The sequence below is a fragment of the Schistocerca piceifrons genome, chromosome 3 (genome assembly GCF_021461385.2).
Source record: "Schistocerca piceifrons isolate TAMUIC-IGC-003096 chromosome 3, iqSchPice1.1, whole genome shotgun sequence".
Lineage (NCBI taxonomy): Eukaryota > Metazoa > Arthropoda > Insecta > Orthoptera > Acrididae > Schistocerca > Schistocerca piceifrons.
Window position 1 is genome coordinate 600,608,032 of NC_060140.1, and position 17,484 is coordinate 600,625,515.

Sequence of the window (17,484 nt, forward strand, 5' to 3'; positions counted from 1 at the left end):
AGACGCTGCAAGTCTTGCAGCATCTGGTATGGGTGGTAAATCATTCATCAAAAGAGATGGGCATTAGTAACAGTAAGGCCTTTGGGAATAGCTCAGATGTTAGGATGTTACCTGGAGAGATGGCCGAAGCAGGAGCGGTGCGAACGACTTCCCACCGTGTTCCTAGTCGGTTCTCTCGTCACTTGAAAAGTCGGTTGAGATGGAAGCATGAGACGTCCGCGAACCACGGTAGGAAGTATACCTCTCAGTGTCCTGCAGAAATAGCGATTTTCGCACTTGACCACCTGCATATGCAAGTTAAAATTTGAGTATGATTCGAGATTTATAGAGGCGCATTTAATGGGCGTCTTAACATTAAGTACAAATATAAGATCTGCAACGAATACTGGCTTCTTTCCGACATAGTCTGCATGACATTGTTCACTGGACAAAAAGGCTCCGCGAAAACAGTACTAACCGTTTTGACGGATCCTTAAAAACTTCACGTTTTATTGATATATTATACACAATGTCACTGAACCTTTACTTACGTAGCAGATGAAAGACAACATTGTTTGCACCTTCATTTAAACTGTATGATTATGTAGCTTACCGATCTCTTCATTTATCTGATCACTAAGAGAATTCTTGTCGGTGAACCTCAGCGTAGCTTCCTCCCACAAACGATTAAGTTCTTGCTAGAACGTTCATTTCGAGTTGTTGGCATGCCGTTTAACGTGGGAGTGTAAACGTTTCGAGAGAAATTCATGTTGAACACAATGACATTGGCTTTATGTGCCTTGCAGAATATCTCAACTGACTCCTGACTGTCACACAAGGATCTCTACTGGCACAGCAGGCAACTTGTCCGAATGAAATCTGACACTAACGCGGCAAATGTTTTAAATCAGGTATTCCCAGGCATACACGCGTGCAAACCATTCCGTTCATTTTAGAAAGGCCATAAGAATTGGTGGGTACGTTAATATTGTCTATGCTCATGATTAATTTAAAAAAATGAAATTTTATCCGTTATAATGATGTGTATTCTCTGAAAAGTTGACGTGAGAATTTCATTGTCCCCCTCCCTTTACAGGAGATTTAGTGGGATTTTGCAGGACTTCTACACCTCCCCCCACCCTCATTTTTAGCTCTATTAATTAATGGACGTCACCTTAAGAAAGTGCTAATTGCGCAAAAATATTAACACACTGTACAGCGCTGTATACTATGTGCAGTGGAGGAACAGTTCAGATACGATGATTATTTGTGTTTTACAACAGCGTCGGAGAGACAGTGGTTTTTGGACAGTTACGTTCGTGAACTGGATTGGCTCCCGAAGTCCCGACCTATACCCAATGGAAAACTTTCGAAATGAGTTAGAATGTCGATTTCCCTTTCGGTTGGTAAATGGTCTGAGTATAACACAGAGGCCTGGGCAGCAACAGTTGTGTATTTTAAAAACAATTCAGTGATCGACTTCACTAAGTGGAAAACTATAGGACAAATTAATTTTGTCTAAGAGGAGCAATATGAGGTCTTTCGATTGATCCTTTCTCTGATAATAATTTATGTGGACGACTATAATGTTGATAACACTAACAAGTTACCAATACAGGAAATATTAAATAAGGGTTTATGGTCTGTTAGAATATTTGGTTAATATACATACATTTCTAGAAGGAATTATAGTCCGCACTCTTGTTGAGTAATTACAACTTCGGCACACAAAGAAGTGAAATACACAGCTGTACAACTAATTCAGTCTACCTACGAAAAAAAGAAACGTCTGACAAATAGCATAACTTTTTTCAACTGGAGACGAAGCTTGTTTCTCATTAATACGGCTTCAATACCATAGAATAATTCCTGATCAGATTTAAGTATACACATACGTACCAGTAAAGGTTGAAATTTTGTTATAAACTTACTTTTTCAATTTCCATGATTCACATCACAGTATCTGTTCTAAATTTGACCTACGAAGTACAAAATAAATGAGCTAAGCATTACCAGATGTTGTGCAATGTGACCATACACGGTGCCACACCATATCTATTATTGAGGGTAATTTTTTTTTCAGCATAGAGACAAAGCTAGTTATTTCCTTTCACCTTTTAATTGGGGAGCACAGTCCTTCACAGACAGGTGCCCCAATCCGAATTTGCAGGGCGAACGCGATGCAGACAGCGCTTCAACATTCGGCAGGCTTTACGTTCCTGCGAGCTTCCTAAGAGTAAGTGCCTCGAGGAGACAAAGACACTCTTTTCCTGGAGGCGCCGCATCGCAGAGCAGGCTGTTTCGCCGCCTGCAGCGTGCTGTGGCGCCGTCTATCCGACCTCAGCCATGAATAACGCAGGCCCGTGTCTTGAGCCCTGAGGCAGACGCGCAACGAAGATGGTGCCAAGCTCCCCATACCCCTCCCCCCCCCCCCAACCCCGCCGTCCCCCAAGCCGCAAACCACTGTCGAACGTAAGAGATCCTTGTGGAGATCTGTAACGTGATCTACGCAACTAACCTCGTTTTACAGTCACTGGTTCACACAACTAGCATCCAAAATCATCTTTTTCTGTGTCTTCCATAATGTGACTAACATCTTACATTCCGAATGTTTCGCTTGTTTTACACTAATACACGCTTTCCATAAATATGTTGATACAGCTTCATTAACGTGCACATCTTTCAGTTACTGAAAAAGGCTGTTTTGTCGCTAAAAAATTGTCAAAAGCAAGTTTCAGGAAGGATGGACACTCTACCCTGCCATCTGGCAGTCCTGATTTAAGCTTCCCTTCATTACCCAGAATTATGTCTTGCAAATGCCGAGATGATTCCAGACAGCCTTGTTAAGCTAGACTTGTAAATATATAAGTGCCAATATATAGGCGTGTAGAATGAACAAGGAAGTGTAATTTGTTTCAGCGATTCGGAGATGGTATGCAATACAGCCAGCTGGAGTATACTGCGGAGAATTTTAAAGGATACTGGTACAGGCTGGAAAGACAGAAATTTAATAAAGGAGATGTACACAAAGCGAAAACTAAGTAGAGAATGAGCAGACGCAGAAGATGAGCATTGGATGGGGTGTTTGGCAAGGATGCTCATGTCACCGAAGCTGTTCAGGAGACAGCTAATAGGTAAGGCCTTTAGGACGCAAGAGGCATTGTAACTGGAGGAGAATGGATAAAACCGAGCGAGGTGGCACAGTGGTTAGCACACTGACCTCGCAGTTGGGGGACGATGGTTCAAATACCCTTCCGATCATCCAGATTTAGGTTTTCTATGATGTCCCTACGTCACTCCAGGCAAATTCCATGATAGTTCCTTTAACAGGGCACGTTTGATATCTTTCCTCATCCTTAAAAAAACCATCCGAGCTTGTTTACTGTCTCTAGTGAACTCATTGTCGACGGGACGTTAACCACTGACCTTCCTTCCTTGTTGATAAAAGAACTAGCTTATAAAATACGGGGAGGACCAAGAAGCACTGGCGGAATCAGGAGCTACAGCAGACGTTGAAGTGTATTGTAAAAAGGGACGAGGAGTATGGAATGAAAATAAACATCGAAGAAACAAAAGTTGTGAGAATAATTAAGAAGAAAACGACAGTTAACGTAATCTTAGACGGGGAAAAGATAGAACACGTGTGATTCTTTCTGTAGCTAGGAAGTATAATGACAGGGAACGAAATTTATACTGAAGAAATAAGGAGGATGGTGTCCATGGGGAAGAGAAGATTTTAAACGGTGAAGCAATCGTAATGCTATACACTCGTAGAAGCGAATCTTAGGAGCTAAAAAGGAAGAGGACAGATATCCAGAAAGTTTTCAAATGGGAGAACAGAGAAGAACGTCTAAAGTGAAGCGAACTGACAGACTTAAGTATGAAGCAGTAATGAAGGAAACAGGCGAGGAAAGAGGATCAGAAAGAGGAAAAAGAGTCTCCACTGGGTCATGTACAACGTGTTAGTTGGCCGTTTATGTTTTCTTATTGGTAACGCCACGTAGCGCTCTGTATGAAAATCACTGGCTGTGCTGTGTGCAGTCTGTGGCTAGTTTGCATTGTTGTTTGCTATTGTAATGTTGGGCAGTTGGCTGTTAACAGCGTGTAGCGTTGCGCAGTTGGAGGTGAGCCGCCAGCAGTGGTGGATGTGAGGAGTGAGATGGCGGAGTTTTGAGAGCGGATGATCTGGACAGATACAGTAAATTTGTAAGACTGGATGTCATGAACTGATATATATTATGACTTTTGAACACCTTTAAGGTAAATACATTGTTTGTTCTCTATCAAAATCTTTCATATGCTAAATATGCCTATCAGTAGTTAGTGACTTCAGTAGTTAGAATCTTTTATTTAGCTGCCAGTATTGGTGCTCGCTGTATTGCAGTAGTTCGAGTAACGAAGATTTTTGTGAGGTAAGAATTCGTGAAAGGTATAGGTTAATGTTAGTCAGGGCCATTCTTTTGTAGGGATTACTAAAAATCAGATTGCGTTGGGCTAAAAATATTGTGTGTCAGTTTAAGCACAGTCATGTATAATTTTTCTAAGGGGACGTTTCAAACGTGGGAACTGTCTCTACAAGGTATTATAGAGGGAAAAGTGGAAGGAATGAATGAAACGAAGGGGAGAGTACTGGATTTCTATGCGACATTAAGCATGGAGGAACATACAAATAGATGAAGGAAGACACTCAGAACAGGACACAATGGAGCGCCTCCAGTTGAAACTTGTCATGAGACAGAGACACCAAAGAAAAGGGGTAGAATTAGAGCAGCCTTATGAGTTTTTTGTATCTTTACATTGTACTTCGTTCTGTCGACTAATTACTGTTTCTTGGGTTTTGTAAAAGATTTTTCTCTTTTTCCCGTCTTCTTATCTGTAGCCGCTGCTATGTGTGAAATGCTCAGTTCACTAGCTGACAAGCCTCATGCTGTGCCTGATGTGCGTGTTTATTGTGAGTCGCCTATTTCGGTACCCTGAAAGTTTCGAACGGTGTCGTTTCAGGCGGAAGACCTACTCAGACGAGAGCACGCTGCCCGAGGTGCTCCACTGGTACACGTCTGTGAACGCCGCCATGTTGGAGCACCTCACCAACCAGATCAAGGAGACGGACAGCAGTGGTGTCTGGAGGTGAGTGCATACTGCAACCTTGTATCCGTTTTAAATTATTGCTTGCTTGCGAGGTTGAAGGCATGGAACCAAATGTACGATCGATTTTTATAAGCCTTTGACCTTCCTGTCTATCAATCTAAGTACAAACGTAGGCCAATGGAAAATAGTTCCAGTGATATATACAATTTATAAACTTACTGCAAAATATCAACTGCGTGAAATATTTTATTGTACCTGGAGTGATTTAATTGTTTCTCAATAAATATTTAACAGAGTTTTCCCATCATCAATTAAAAATAGTAAGCGAGGGCTTAAATACGATTTTATTACAACCTCTAAATAAAGTTGCAATTTTACGAATCGTAAGTAAAGTTCTTTGCTAAACTGTTTCACAGCCTGTCAACAAGATAGACACATTTTGCTAAGTGTATAATGGGCGTCAGCCGCGGAATTTCAAGGTGCGCCCACTGTGCACATAAGCAGCTATTCGCCGCCCAGAAATCCGTGTGCAACATTTCACTGCATCGCTACCTAGAAGCGAGTCCTTTCCTCACCGCAGTAAAAACGAGGCCTCTCTGCACCGTGTCTCACGAAGCATTTCCTTCATTGCATCCCAGACGCCACCTCCTTCCCTCACTGCGTCCCAAATAGAGCTCCCACTGTACTACTCTAATCCACAGCGTCTCACTACATTCGCTTCTCATTATGTCCAACTTCCATTGATGCCTCCTAACCACTGCAATTGTCAGTTAAGCTAGTCACAGCAATTTGCAGAAAATTCAAAATTTTCCGACCAGTACGCCAATTATAGTGACAAAACGATATTAATAGGCGCTAATACATTGAACATTTTCGTATAAAACATGACACAGTTATTTTAATGCTCGCTCATGAAATGATCATTTAATACTTACAATTTTGTGTAGATCTGATCATCCGTGATAAATTCTATAAAAATGTTCCTAAAAATTCGTATACAGGTAATCACCAGAAACTTGCAACTTAAATATTGCGTAAAAGGGAAATTCCTACTGACGCGCTTTCTTCACAGAATTGATTGCTTGTCAGGGTCTCACATTGTTAGCCTATCAACTGATTGTAATAACATTTAGAAAGTGTATTTTTTGAGCAAACATATATTTTTTCAATGGGACAATGCCTGTTGACATTAAAAAACTTAAAGTAGGGTCAATTAGAATGTGAGAGGTGTTTGTTGCAAGACTCTAGTGCGTGTCGTTTACGAGATACCGTATTTTGAAAAGTACCTTCTGCTCATCAGTAGCATTTTCCATTTCCGCAATATTTGCGGTGCAAGTTTTAGTGATTCATCCTGCATGTAGCACCGTTTTCCATCTATTCTTCATTGTGTTTCTTTTGCTGCTGCCAAAAGTTCGTTATAATTCACTGATTTCATTGCATTAGGGTAATGAGGGTTGAAACAAACGTTAAAATATGGAGATAAAAGGATAATTAATGTACGAAAAAAAGACCTTAACTGCATGCTGTGGTGTGTTATTACTTATTTTTTTACATTACTCATTCACTGATATTATTGCATTGATGTTGTTTGTTAATGCCGACGGATAAATAAATACATTCATCCAGAACGTCGCTCTATCAGTTTATAGCATTCGTTAAGTACCACCTAAAGACGCATTGATGATTAATCTACTGTGCTGCTCTGTACACGGTTATTAAAAACATCCAAAATGTTATTAAAGTTCACAAGTATTATCATCATAGATACAAAAATAACACAGAGTTTGCTTTATGCTAATACGAAATCTTAAACCTCCTTGTTTGGCATTACTCTTTTTTATATGCAGTGGTCTTTAGCATTGGAACAAATTAGGGAACTTGAGTCAAGAATTTCAAAATAATCGAACTTTTGAGGACTCGATATTTACTGTATAATGGTATATCATTCTGTAGACAAGTAATACATCCTTATTCCAGCATCTACGGTTGGCATGATGATCAAAAATGTAGTCATTCGGTTTGAATCATTGCAGATGTGTGGCTTCCACATGCATACACTGCTAGATATTGCATGAATGGGCAAAAGGTTTTATTTATTTACAAATTTCGAACTATTTATTGCAAATTTGCTGCAAAATTCTGTAGATAGAGAAATCATTAGAGAATTTGGTGTTAAACAAAATTAACACACATAATTTGCCAAATTCTTATAAATGCGATAACTAAAGAAAAATTTGTAGGAGAAACTTCTCAGCCATTTGAAATGAAAACCCATGTTAGGCAAGGGGATAGGTTATCTCTTCTAACATTTAAGTGTCTTTTAGAAAAAAGTGCTGGTTTTGGAAAGGAAATTAGTTTCTAATAAGATAAACTGCCTGACTGTTGCAGACAATTTTACAATAATTCTACAAAATATGAGAGAAGCAGTTACTCAACCAAATCCTATGGGAAGAACAGCCAACACAACTGGTGTCAACATTTCAGGTGGAATATTCAAAATTTATGAACTGTTGAATGTGACAATACGATAGCTGCGAATCCAAATAATGAAAATTTATGACATTTATAAAAAAAAGGCACCAAACAACCTGGAGGGAAACAGAAAATAGTCAATTTATTATCTTGGAGCAACTACACAGCAGAAAAGATTAGAAAAAATTTCAATATATACAAAGAGGATATGGAGTAACTATAAATGTTTACTGCGAGAAATGTCTCTCTAGAACAACAAAGCTAAAACACTATACCACAATAGTAAGGCCAGAGTATTTATATGTACGCGAATTCTTAAAGATGAATTGTAAGTTGGACAGAAATGAGGTACCTGAAACACAGGTTATTAAATAAGTAACATTTTCATTGCGTAGGGTCTGCAGCTTCAATGAATTTTTTGAATGCTTTCTTGAAGCTTTCAGCTGCCATTTTCTTTATTTCCTGTACGATTGTACAATTTCGGCATTAGGCCATATTCAAGAATTTTATGGATGATTTTGGTAACAGATTATTTCATATACGTCGTTGCTCCTAAGACATCATGTTATGGTCATAAATCAGTTCGAGGTGCTCGCGATATTTTAGGAGCACGTTACTTTCCAGCAGTTGTTGCAATCCTAAAATAGCGTGAACATCTCGAACTGATACGCCGTGTATTTGTAACACCAACAAAAATTGTTATTCAGCGAAAGTAATTTTTATAAAAAGCGTTTTATAGTAAAAGTAAAGCGTGCAGAAAAAAGTCTTTGGGCGTGTGTATCTTGGAATATCCTCTTGTGAATTCGTGGGCAGTTCCACTGGAAGTGATTCATTATGAGCTTTGCTTACTATTTTTTTATCTTCCTATTGACCAGGTAGGGTCACATAAAATGTTCATTTCCTGGTGTTTCTTTGTTGTTCCCCGTTTTTCCAGTACTATTACATCTTCTCCTCGTGTTTCTTTTCCGTTCTTTCGCTCATATTATTCCTGATATCTTATTCGTTCTACTTATAAGTCCTTGTAGGTTTAGCATTTTATCTTTAAAAGGGATTCTCTCCATTATTTACTGTTCTTCGATATTATTGCTCTACAGTTTTTATCTTATTTCTGTAAGCCATGTCACTTTTGACTTCTTTTACCTGAAACACAGGAATATTTGTTTCGTTAGATTTTTCTCATCCATCCGATACTTTCAGTTTACCCTTAGGTGCAATATTGTTTATATTTTACGTAGCTCTTTGCATTGCTTCTCATTTCCTAAAGATCTGTTATTTGTATTGCAACTGTAACTTATCTTTTTTGAATAATTTCTTGAAGCCTTCAGGTGCCATTTTCATTATTTCCTGTACGATTGTACAATTAGGCCATTTTCAGATATTTTATGGATGATTTTGGTAACAGATTATTTCATATACGTCATTGCTCCTATGGCATCATGTTACGCTTATAAATTAGTTCGAGGTGTTCATGCTATTTTAGGATTGCAACAACTGCTGGAAAGTAATGTTCTCCTAAAATTGAGTGAACACCTCGAACTGATTTAGAGCCTTTCCCACTCTATACACGGACAGCACGCTTATTGATATTACATGCACTGTGCGTGTTTCTGGCTAGCAATCAGTCTTCGCCAGGTGAGGCTGCTATCGCCTGGATGGGTTTATATTGGTACCAGGTCAGTGGTTTATAATGTTCTGGCTGATCAGTGTATATCCAGTTGCATAAGCGTTGTCATACACACTTTGTTCAATGTAGCGAAAGCATTACAAAACGCCAGCAGAGAGCTATCAATCAGAAGAAGAGTAAGTACTATAGTCCACCCCTTATTTGTATTACCAAAAAATATTATTATTAAAATCATAAGTACTAAACTTACATACTGTATTTTGTTCCAACAGTACAACAGGTCCCTGATGCTGTACTAGCGGAAATACTGCACCAGGACATACAGTTGTTCGACTTACTACTGTCTGCACGACCACAGCAACCCCTCAGGCACTCTTCTGAGTTTATCAGACTGTCCTGCACCGTCACAGCCACAAGAGCAGCAGCTGTTGTAAGAGGCTCTATTCAGTGGTTCCAGAATACTGCCTTTCGCCGATACCTACAATCTGACTGCTAGTGAATTTAAATCTGTGAATTGACACTTGGCCCCTCATAGTGATTCTGACATATTACCTGAAATGGAGACTGTCCAATGGATCAGTACTAGAGTACAGTATACATGTGACAAGTGGTACTACGTGTGCAGTATGATGGAATACATTGAAAGAAAGATGACGACCAAGTCAAGCACAGCACTTACTCCTATTAACGTCAATATGTTTGGAAGCAAGGTGACTAAAGTCGATAAATATGAAATAATAATACTGGATATAACTTCAGGAGACACGTGCATACACATTAAACACAAAGGTGTCGTCAATTTGCATGAATAATACTGTATGTTAATGATCATCACAGACAGTTTATGTCACTGGCGCCAGAACATCAGAGCTGAGAATTATGATATTATAGACTACTTACTAATCCTAGTCTAAATATGAGGCGATTAGAACGATGTATAAATGCTTGTATTCCTCTTCCTCAGCACCAATATCTACAACAGTTGACCGCATAAGGAGAAAATCTGTAGATGCGTAATTTACAAACGAAATACCTGTATATGTCGTTGTTCCTAAACGACTGAACACGATTCATTTTGAATATAAGGTCTTTAATAACCAATTATTTGCAAAATATTGTAGAACTGAATAATGGAATGTATATACATATGTAAATAAAAAATATCTCCTACAAAAGTGATCTTATTTCCCCCCTCATCAACCCAATACTTTTAATAAAATATTTTATTCTTGAGTTTATCCAAATAAGAAGCACGTAAAAAAAGTATTACACAAAGTGTTGCTACATATCAAGTGTCATCGTTACTACCTGTGCTGTGCAGCACTGAGTGATGAAGTGCATGTGCCCAGCAGTCGTATGACTCATCTTGCTGTTGCTGCTGTGAATACCAACAGTGGTTGGGCTGATTTAGCAGATAAGTCCCACTAGCCACTAGTCTGGCTATTTACATGTAATTCACTCATACAGTCATGTGAGAACACTCGAAGTGTAAGTCTGTCAAAATAGAAAGCAGGGCAGCCTTCACATGAGGAGATACCACCCGAAATGATGTTGAATTTATTTTAGGGGATTTACAGGCTTAACATCTGTGGCAGCAAACACATCAGTATGCAAACGGTGTTCAGTCATGAGTCTCTGTCTGGTGGTGGTTTCCAAAAATCCCTAGTATAGTGATACCAAAGTCGTGTTGCCACGAATGAATTGATATATCTAAGCAAGACATCAACGCAAATTGCCTCGTTCAACGGAAAAACCCATTCTCCATCAGCGACGCCGGGTGAAAATAAGATCTCTGCAGGTGACTTCCCACAACAACTAAGCAGTCTAACGAGAGAGAGTGCATATATTTAGAAGAGGACATCAGTTAACGATTCAGCTTGCTCTAGAGTCTAGACTGTTTACTAAGCTGGAAACTGTGTGTGGCCATCGATTCTACCAGAGAATATGGAGCAATCTGTTGGAGACAGCACTCAAAACTCCTTATCCATAGGAAGAAACCATCGCTCAACTTTACAGCTCATGTTGTTTGTCAAAGCTGGTTAATAAGTGCAAACCAACCATGGCAGATGTAGGCACAGAGTTACTACACTCACATTTAAGTATGTTCATATATGCTACTGCATTAAAGTGTTTATAAATGAAAACTATAAAATAGTCTATATGCTACTGTAAATACATAGTCATTGCCATGACCAAGTGGACGAAAACCCTTGCCACAAGAGCCTCATAATACGAGGGTCATTTAATAATTAAAGAGACAATTTGGTCTGGAGAAAAAAGAGTTTAATTTTACAAAACAGAACTTTTTCTACTTTTCAACATAATCTCCTTGAAGATTTATACACTTGTTCCAACAGGCTAAAAGCTTTCTTTATTCCGGCTGCAGAGAACTCTTTATCTTGATGTTTGGACCAATTTCCCACAAACTTTTTCACATCATCGTTGTCCTGGAACCTCTTCTCCCGTAATGCCTCCTTCAGTGCACCAAACAAATGGAAATCACTAAGTGCTAAATCAGGACTGTAAGGGGGATGAGGCAGTACTTCCGAGTTCATTTTTATCGATGGTTTTACTGGTTAGTTGAGCAATATGAGGAGGTGCATTGTCTTGCTGGAGAATCGCACATCTCCTCTGAGATCCACGACGTCTCTCTCTCATGGCTGGCTTCACCTTGTTTAAAAGCAAATCCGAATAGTACTAGCTGTTGACTGTACGCTGCTCTTCGAGATAATCACAAAAACCTTGACCTTCAGCATTCCAAAACAACGTCAACATGTCTTTTCCTGCCGATGCTTGGGTTTTGAATTTTTTCTGGACAGGTGAGCTGGTGTGCTTCCATTCCATGTTTTGTCTTTTTGTTTGTGACTCGTAATAATGAACCGAAGTTTCATTACAAGTTAAAATTTTGTTGAGGAAGTGCTCACCTTCTTTTTCATAATGTTCCTTTAGCTCTTTGCACACTCTCTACGTTGTTTCCTTGTGTAGCCGTGTCAACTCCTTTGGGAGCCATCTTGCACATGTTTTGCAATACTTCAGCTTTTTACAGATAATGTTATGAACTGTACCAGTACTAACTTCACTCTTATCAACTTTTATTTCCACATTCACACGACGGTCGGCACTAATAATGTCATCAATTCGACTTTCAAGTGATGGAGTTGAAACTGCAACTGGTCGACCAGAACGGTGTTCGTCAGTCACTAAGTCACGACCATTTTTTAACTGCTCTACCCACTTGTAAAAATTTGAACGATTCATACAACCTTCACCATAAACTTTAGACATTCTATAGTATATATTCACTGGTTTCTCGCCTTCAGCAAGTAAAAAAATGAATAACAGAACAGATACCATCGGTGACCATGCAGATCGTTTAGAATGAAATTACAATGAAGTGAACACCCTTAGCTGCTTACAGGCGTTGACGTACGTCAACGGGGAGAGATGAAAATGTGTGCCCCGACCGTGACTCGAACCCGGGATCTCCTGCTTACATGGCAGACGCTCTATCCATCTGAGCCACCGAGGACACAGAGGATAGTGCGACTGCAGGGATTTACCTCTGGCACGCCTCCCGCGAAAGCCACATTCTCAACGTATTGTCCCGCACTACATTCGTAGTGCCCCCGCCCATTATACTCATGTAAGCAGGAGATCCCGGGTTCGAGTCCCGGTTGGGGCACACATTTTCATCTGTACCCGTTGACATGTCCGAAAGAACAGATACCATCTTAGTATATATATAGTTAAGGCTCACCGGCCACTTGACCATCTTCTTCTGTGCGAATGCACAACCAGTGCCCGAACTCTTACGGGAATCGGCAACGCGCCGCGAGTAATGAGTATAATGGGCGGGGGCACTACAAATGTAGTGCGGGACAATACGTTGAGAATGTGGGTTTCGCGGGAGGCGTGCCAGAGGTAAATCCCTGAAGTCGCGCTGTCCTTTGTGTTCTCGGTGGCTCAGATGGATAGTGCGTCTGCCATGTAAGCAGGAGATCCCGGGTTCGAGTCCCGGTCGGGGCACACATTTTCATCTGTCCCTATTGACGTATGTTAAAGCCTGTAAGCAGCTAAGGGTGTTCATTTCATTGGAATAACAGAAAGTTTTTCAACTAATGTGGACATTTCTAAGCGGACTCGCCTTCTTGAAACGTATTTGTGAGGTTATAAACAAAAGAATGCTGATGCATCAGTTGATCAGGGCTCATCCCAGTGAAGCCAACTTAAAGCCATAAAAGTACCAAACTTTCCCTACAACAGTTTTTTTCCTCAGACCAATTTGTTTCTTTAATTATTGAATGGCCCTAGTAACTGATTGGCCCTGCAATAAACAATACTGAAAACAATAAGAAGAATGGACGTCCACTTCCCAATAATATACATGCTACAGTTATTGGGCCAACCAACTGTTGGAAGACCATTGTCCTATCATTGCTAACATATCCTGAGGGAGTCCAATTCGAGCATGCTAATATGTTCTCACAAACATTACTTCAGCCAAACAGCTGCTATTATAAGAAATTTTGCAGAGCATAGACAGAAGTTCAGTAATGCGAGTGATATTCCATCCCCCAAGAAAGTAGAGACCAACTAAGTTATCATATTCGACGATATTGCAGTAGAAAACCAGGATCAGATTCAGAAGTATTTTTGTCTCGGCCATCATATGAAAGTCATTGTCTTTTATTTGTGCTAGATATATTCCAGAATTCCAAAGACGTTGGTGAAGATAATGTGAACTTATTATGACCCAAACAAGACAAAGTGATTAAAAAAGTTGTAAAGCAGACTTGATCATGTAACAAACTTATTAAAATGGTAACCAGTTCCAATCAATTATGATCATCTTCAGACCAACCTCTGAAATACAAATAATTTTGCAACTTAGAGGGATACAAAAATAATGAAAATTAAGAACTAGTATCCATAAAATGAAACAAAATTAATCGAAGGCTATATACCACTATGTAGTGAGTGGTAGGCAGAGTACAAACTAGATGTGCAAAGGCATTATTGTCGACTGCTGAGTAGCGTGAGTACAGTATATGTTAAATAGGAGAAGCTACGCCCATTGGCTGCCACACTGCATCAGTAGGAGTCAAAGATGCTAAATGCAAGGTAAAAATGTGTCAAAGTATTAACATTATATATATGAGAATAAACACAGGAATAATACATTAAATGATATTGGCATTAACTACTATGAACGAAAGTTAATCAGTAAAACAATGATAAAACGTAAATACAGGAACTCATAACGATCAGTTACGGAAAGGATAGTTGCCCTCTGTAGGCAGTACGTAAAAGTACAAAAAAATTTTGGGAACACGACTGCTGCAAATGTAATTGAAAGCAATGTCACTGGTTATCATGGGACGGCACGAAGAATATCGATGTGATAGATCCGAAGTAAGCAGGCGATAAATCAAACTTATAATAGATATAGCCCAATGTTGTTGGTGGCTGTGGGGACGACGTTTCAGTAAATCACTGATGAATTGAAAAGCGGACGCTGTCAATCGCCATGCAGATGTACAGATTTGATGACTTGGCAGGCTTTACCAAAAATAATTTTAGGATTCTGTACAGTGCCCCTCAAGAGAACTTGCTAAACCCCCTCGAGGACACAGATTTATGCGCATTACAAAAACCAGCCATCTATTTTACTAAATGAACAGTGGGACTTCGGAGCAAAATTATTTATGATCTTTTCGATGACTTGTTATAGAAAATTACTGTTCTTTTGTGTACTCTTTTTATCCTCTTTGAAATTATAGTCTACTTATTTTCCATGTTGATCAAGTTTGGTTGTTTGTATATTTTTTTCTATGCTCAATTCCCAGGCCAATTACTTTCAAGAAGCATATTTTGGTCGGTGATAAATCTTTTCCACATTCAAGTTGCAGGCCAACCAGTTTTAACGCTGCATACTTCGGTGCGTTCACTGATCTTCACATTTCTGTTGTGCCCAGTGGTTTCTTGTCGCCAGTAAAACACTGGCACAATGTCTGCATTACCACAGATGAATCCCAGACACGACTTTTTCTCTCATCAGTTCCCAGCAGCTCATCGAATGTATACATCTCCATGGTGACCGACAGCACCCACATTTCGACGCAGCTGTTATTCACCAAAAATTTGCCTCCAAAGCGACCAACATCTTCAGCTTCTCGTCATTGGATCTTTGGTTTATCGTCTACTTACTGCAAACGTATCACATCTTCACACTGAGTCCATGACAACCAATGGCATCACTTTTAATTGTCTTTGCTGCGATAATGTTCATAAGATTCACGTATTGTCCACAAACGGCAACTATCCTTCCCAGAACCGGTTGTTCCCGGTTTCTGTGTTTACTTTTACTATTGTTTCGCCGATCAACTGCTGCTCATTGCAGTCGATGCCAATGTAATCTGCCGGCCAGAGTGGCCGAGCGGTCCTAGGCGCTACAGTCTGGAACCGCGCGACCGCTGCTGTAGCAGGTTCGAATCCTGCCTCGGGCATGGATGTTTGTGATGTCCTTAGGTTAGTTAGGGTTAAGTAGTTCTAAGTTCCATAGTGCTCAGAGCCAATGTAATCTAACGTATTATTTCCCTTTTTACACTCAGATTTATAATTTTAAGATTTTTGACACATTTTTGCCTTATGTTTCGCCTCATTGTCTCCTACTGATGTATTTCTGCAACTGTTGGGCAAAGTTTCTCCTATTTAACACAAAGCCTATTCACACTATTCAGCAATCAATTTTTGTGCCTTTGCACATATAGTTCATGCTCCACCTGCCACCTCCGCTCACTACCTGAGGTTATATGCATATCTTTTTACTAATTTTGTTTTACTTGTATAGTTCTTACTTTCTAACTTCCATTGTTTCTGTGTGCCTGTAATTTGTTACATTATTTGCATTTCAGAGATTGGTCTGAAGATGATCCTACTTGATTGAAATCGGTTACAATTCTAATAAATATTTCATGCGATCAAGAGTGTTTTTAAAATGTTTTAAAATTTTTATATAGGTTGCTTTTTTCCAGTAATGGGTTCCAAAATGACAATGTGAATTCAAACCATATTTACCAGCATTTGTAGGAACTAACATGATATTCAGTTGATTTATTGCCATATGCAGGAATTGCTCCAGTGCTTTAAAGTCAGTGTACCAACTGTGTCAGTACGCTTGTAGACTATGGAAAAATTTGAAAGGATGCAGTGCACTCATTCCAAGGGGTTAGTGCACTGACTAAACATATATGTATATGTTGACAGACAAATTTAAGCAGTCAACACAAGGCTAACGGATTGGATGGCATTATTAACGCAGCGGAAACAAAAGGCGAGCCATGAATCCAAGGCGAAACAGTTTAATGCCAGAATCCAGTGATCTGAGGCATATATGGAGTGAAAAACTGAAGCAGTCAAGAGAAGTCTCAATGCACAATTAACGGAACGGAACTAGTGGGATAACTATAAAACTCGAGTTGTACGACATGCATGAAGGAATCCATTAACATAAATCTGAGATAAAAGAGTTAAATGGGAGAACAAACCACTACAACGAAATGAAAACCATTAGCTGCCATACGTCAACGGTGACAGATGAAAATGTGTGCCCCAACCAGGACTCGAACCTGGGATTTTCTGCTTACATGGCAGACGCTCTATTCATCTGAGCCACCGAGGACACAGAGGACAGTGCGACTGCAACGTATTGTCCCGCAGTACATTCGTAGTGCCCCCGCCCATTATACTCATTACTCGCGGCGCGTTGCCGATTCCCGTAAGAGTTCGGGCACTGGTTGTGAAGATGGTCAAGTGGCCAACAAACCATCACCACAGCTAGTCCCAAACTAAATAAATTGTATCTCATATAAAAACCTTTTTAGTATGTGGCAGTATGTCGACAAAACGCACTCTCTTGAGTGCATTTACTGTGATAATCCCAATGAAGTAATGGAGTACATACAACCGCTCACAGCACCGGCTGCCACAGCGAATAAAGGTCACACAAACGATATAATATCAATCATTCAGAGTTTAGAGATAGAGGCGTTATCTGGTAATAATTATGGAGACAGTGGTCGGGGAACTTTACAGGCCAGTACATAAAACATTTTCACACAGGTGCATCATAACATGTGATTTGGGCAATATATGGCAGCCCAGTCTTCGAAATATGAGGCAATATTCATGGGCAGATAAAGGTTATAGATATATATTCCAAATTCACCTGGGCCCTACCCGTGAAGCCAAAGACTGAGGCAGAGGTGCATATACAGAATGAACTTTTTGATCTGCAGCGGTGTGTGTGCTGATTTGAAATT

The 17,484-nt window shown here is 39.7% G+C and overlaps 1 protein-coding gene across 1 annotated transcript in view; it reads left to right on the forward strand.

Moving 5' to 3' along the window:
- LOC124789699 (receptor-type guanylate cyclase gcy-19) overlaps positions 1-17,484 on the forward strand; it is a 442,435-nt gene that overhangs the window by 223,415 nt on the left and 201,536 nt on the right. Inside the window, exon 4 of the mRNA XM_047257147.1 lies at positions 4,981-5,106. Within this exon, the coding sequence (XP_047113103.1) occupies positions 4,981-5,106 (126 nt within the window). The remainder of the gene's footprint in view (positions 1-4,980; positions 5,107-17,484) is intronic.